Source organism: Marmota monax, unplaced genomic scaffold (assembly GCF_021218885.2).
Source record: "Marmota monax isolate L192 unplaced genomic scaffold, Marmota_monax_Labrador192_F-V1.1 WCK01_AAM20220418_F8-fsc00068, whole genome shotgun sequence".
Taxonomy (NCBI): Eukaryota; Metazoa; Chordata; class Mammalia; order Rodentia; family Sciuridae; genus Marmota; species Marmota monax.
The window spans coordinates 47,204-49,224 of NW_026692352.1; the positions used below are offsets into that span (position 1 = coordinate 47,204).

The 2,021-nt window shown below is 39.2% G+C and overlaps 1 protein-coding gene across 1 annotated transcript; it reads left to right on the top strand.

The window, feature by feature from the left end:
- The first annotated feature begins 539 nt into the window (after positions 1-539).
- Positions 540-1,496, top strand: LOC124091223 (olfactory receptor 52N2-like). The gene has a single exon (XM_046442192.1). The coding sequence runs from the start codon at positions 540-542 to the stop codon at positions 1,494-1,496; it is 957 nt and encodes a 318-aa protein (XP_046298148.1).
- The last annotated feature ends 525 nt before the right edge of the window (positions 1,497-2,021 follow it).

Genomic DNA, 2,021 nt, shown 5'->3' on the forward strand with positions numbered 1-2,021 from the left:
CACTATTCAAAGTTTTAGCACATAATATAAAATTAAATTATTGAATAATCCTGATAAATAATCCTGACAACAATGCAATGATTTCATGTTATATGGAGAAAACATAGGCAAAATGTGCTTAAACAACACATTCATATCATGCACTATGTGAAGTGAGAAACAGATGGAACATGAAACTAGATAGAGTGACTCCAGAGGAATCTGATCACTTCTCAATGCAATGGCCTAATTGAAATCACACAGTTAACCACCAGTGACACTCCATATCATGTATAATCCGAAGAGTGGGATCCTAATTAGAATAATTTATAATCTATGTATACTTATAATATGTCAAAAGACATTCTCCTGTCATGTATATATATAAAAAGAACAAACTTTAAAAAAAGAATTCACAGAGAAAAAATATAAATTAAATTAAATAAATAAAAAATTTTTAATAAAAGATGTTTTCATGCTCTCTACTTACCATTGGTTTCCTTTCTGGTCCAGGGAACTGTCAGTGTTAAAGAGTCTAAAATGCTCTCCTCCTGTCAGTCATGTCTGGAGCCAACAGTTCCAGCCTGACACCAGGATACTTTATCTTGCATGGTGTTCCTGGGCTGGAAGCTGCGCACATCTGGATCTCCCTGCCATTCTGCCTCATGTACATCATTGCTCTTGTGGGGAATGTGGGACTCATCTACCTCATCAGTCATGAGGAGGCCCTGCATCGACCCATGTACTACTTCCTGGCCCTGCTGGCCTCCACTGATGTCACCTTGTGCACCACCACTGTGCCCAACATGCTATGTATATTCTGGTTCAACCTCAAGGAGATAGACTTTAATGCCTGCCTGGTTCAGATGTTTTTGGTCCACATGTTGACTGGGATGGAGTCTGGGGTGCTCATGCTCATGGCCCTGGACTGCTATGTGGCCATCTGCTACCCCTTACACTATGCCACCATCCTCACCAATCCTGTCATTGCCAAGGCTGGTCTTGCCACTTTTTTGAGGAGTGTGATGCTCATCATCCCATTCACTTTTCTCACCAAATGCCTGCCCTATTGCCAGGGCCACCTCATCCCCCACACCTACTGCGACCACATGTCTGTGGCCAAGGTGTCCTGTGGCAACGTCAAAGTAAATGCTACCTATGGTCTGATGGTTGCCCTCCTGATTGGGGCGTTTGATATCTGTTGTATCTCTGCATCTTACACTATGATTTTGCGGGCTGTAGTGAGCCTGTCATCAGCAGATGCTCGTTACAAAGCCTTTAGCACCTGCACATCTCATATCTGTGCCATCGTGATCACTTATGTACTTGCTTTTTTCACTTTCTTCACTCATCAATTTGGAGGCCACATTATTCCCCACCACATACACATCATTGTGGCCAACCTTTATCTGCTGTTGCCTCCTACCATGAACCCAATTGTTTATGGAGTCAAGACCAAGCAGATTTGGGAAGGAATCATCAAATTCCTACTTGGAGACAAGATTGGCTTCACCTAAGACAAACAAATCACAAAATGCATTGTTTGGCATGAAGAGAAAATAGTGGAGAAGAATTCATAAAAGGAGCAAATGAAATATTAAATCATTCTAAAACATAGATTTTCTAAACTCTTTGCAAGTGTATATTTTTAAGTTTCTTGTTAGTAAATATCTGCCAAAATATAGAATGCAGAATTAAAAAAGTAAAATACTCATTCCCAATAAAGATTATGTTTGCATGAATTTTTATTGAGTCATATGTCTAGTGACACCAGAAAGTTAAAAAAAAGGTAAAAGGTAAGCCTGATGTACCCACATATTGTGTGTAGAAGTAGGAGGCTAGACTAATGTAGGGGAGCACATCCTCTCCACTAGGGACAAATTCTATACAGATCAAGTGCATTTTTGCCATGGGGTCAGAAGGGTCCAGTGTTGCAATATTTTCTAATAATTTCTAAGGCAAGCAAGATTTAGATGTTTTATAAAATCTTTGAATTTTGTTCACTATTTTTGAAAAATATCCTATGTTTCATACAAAAAATT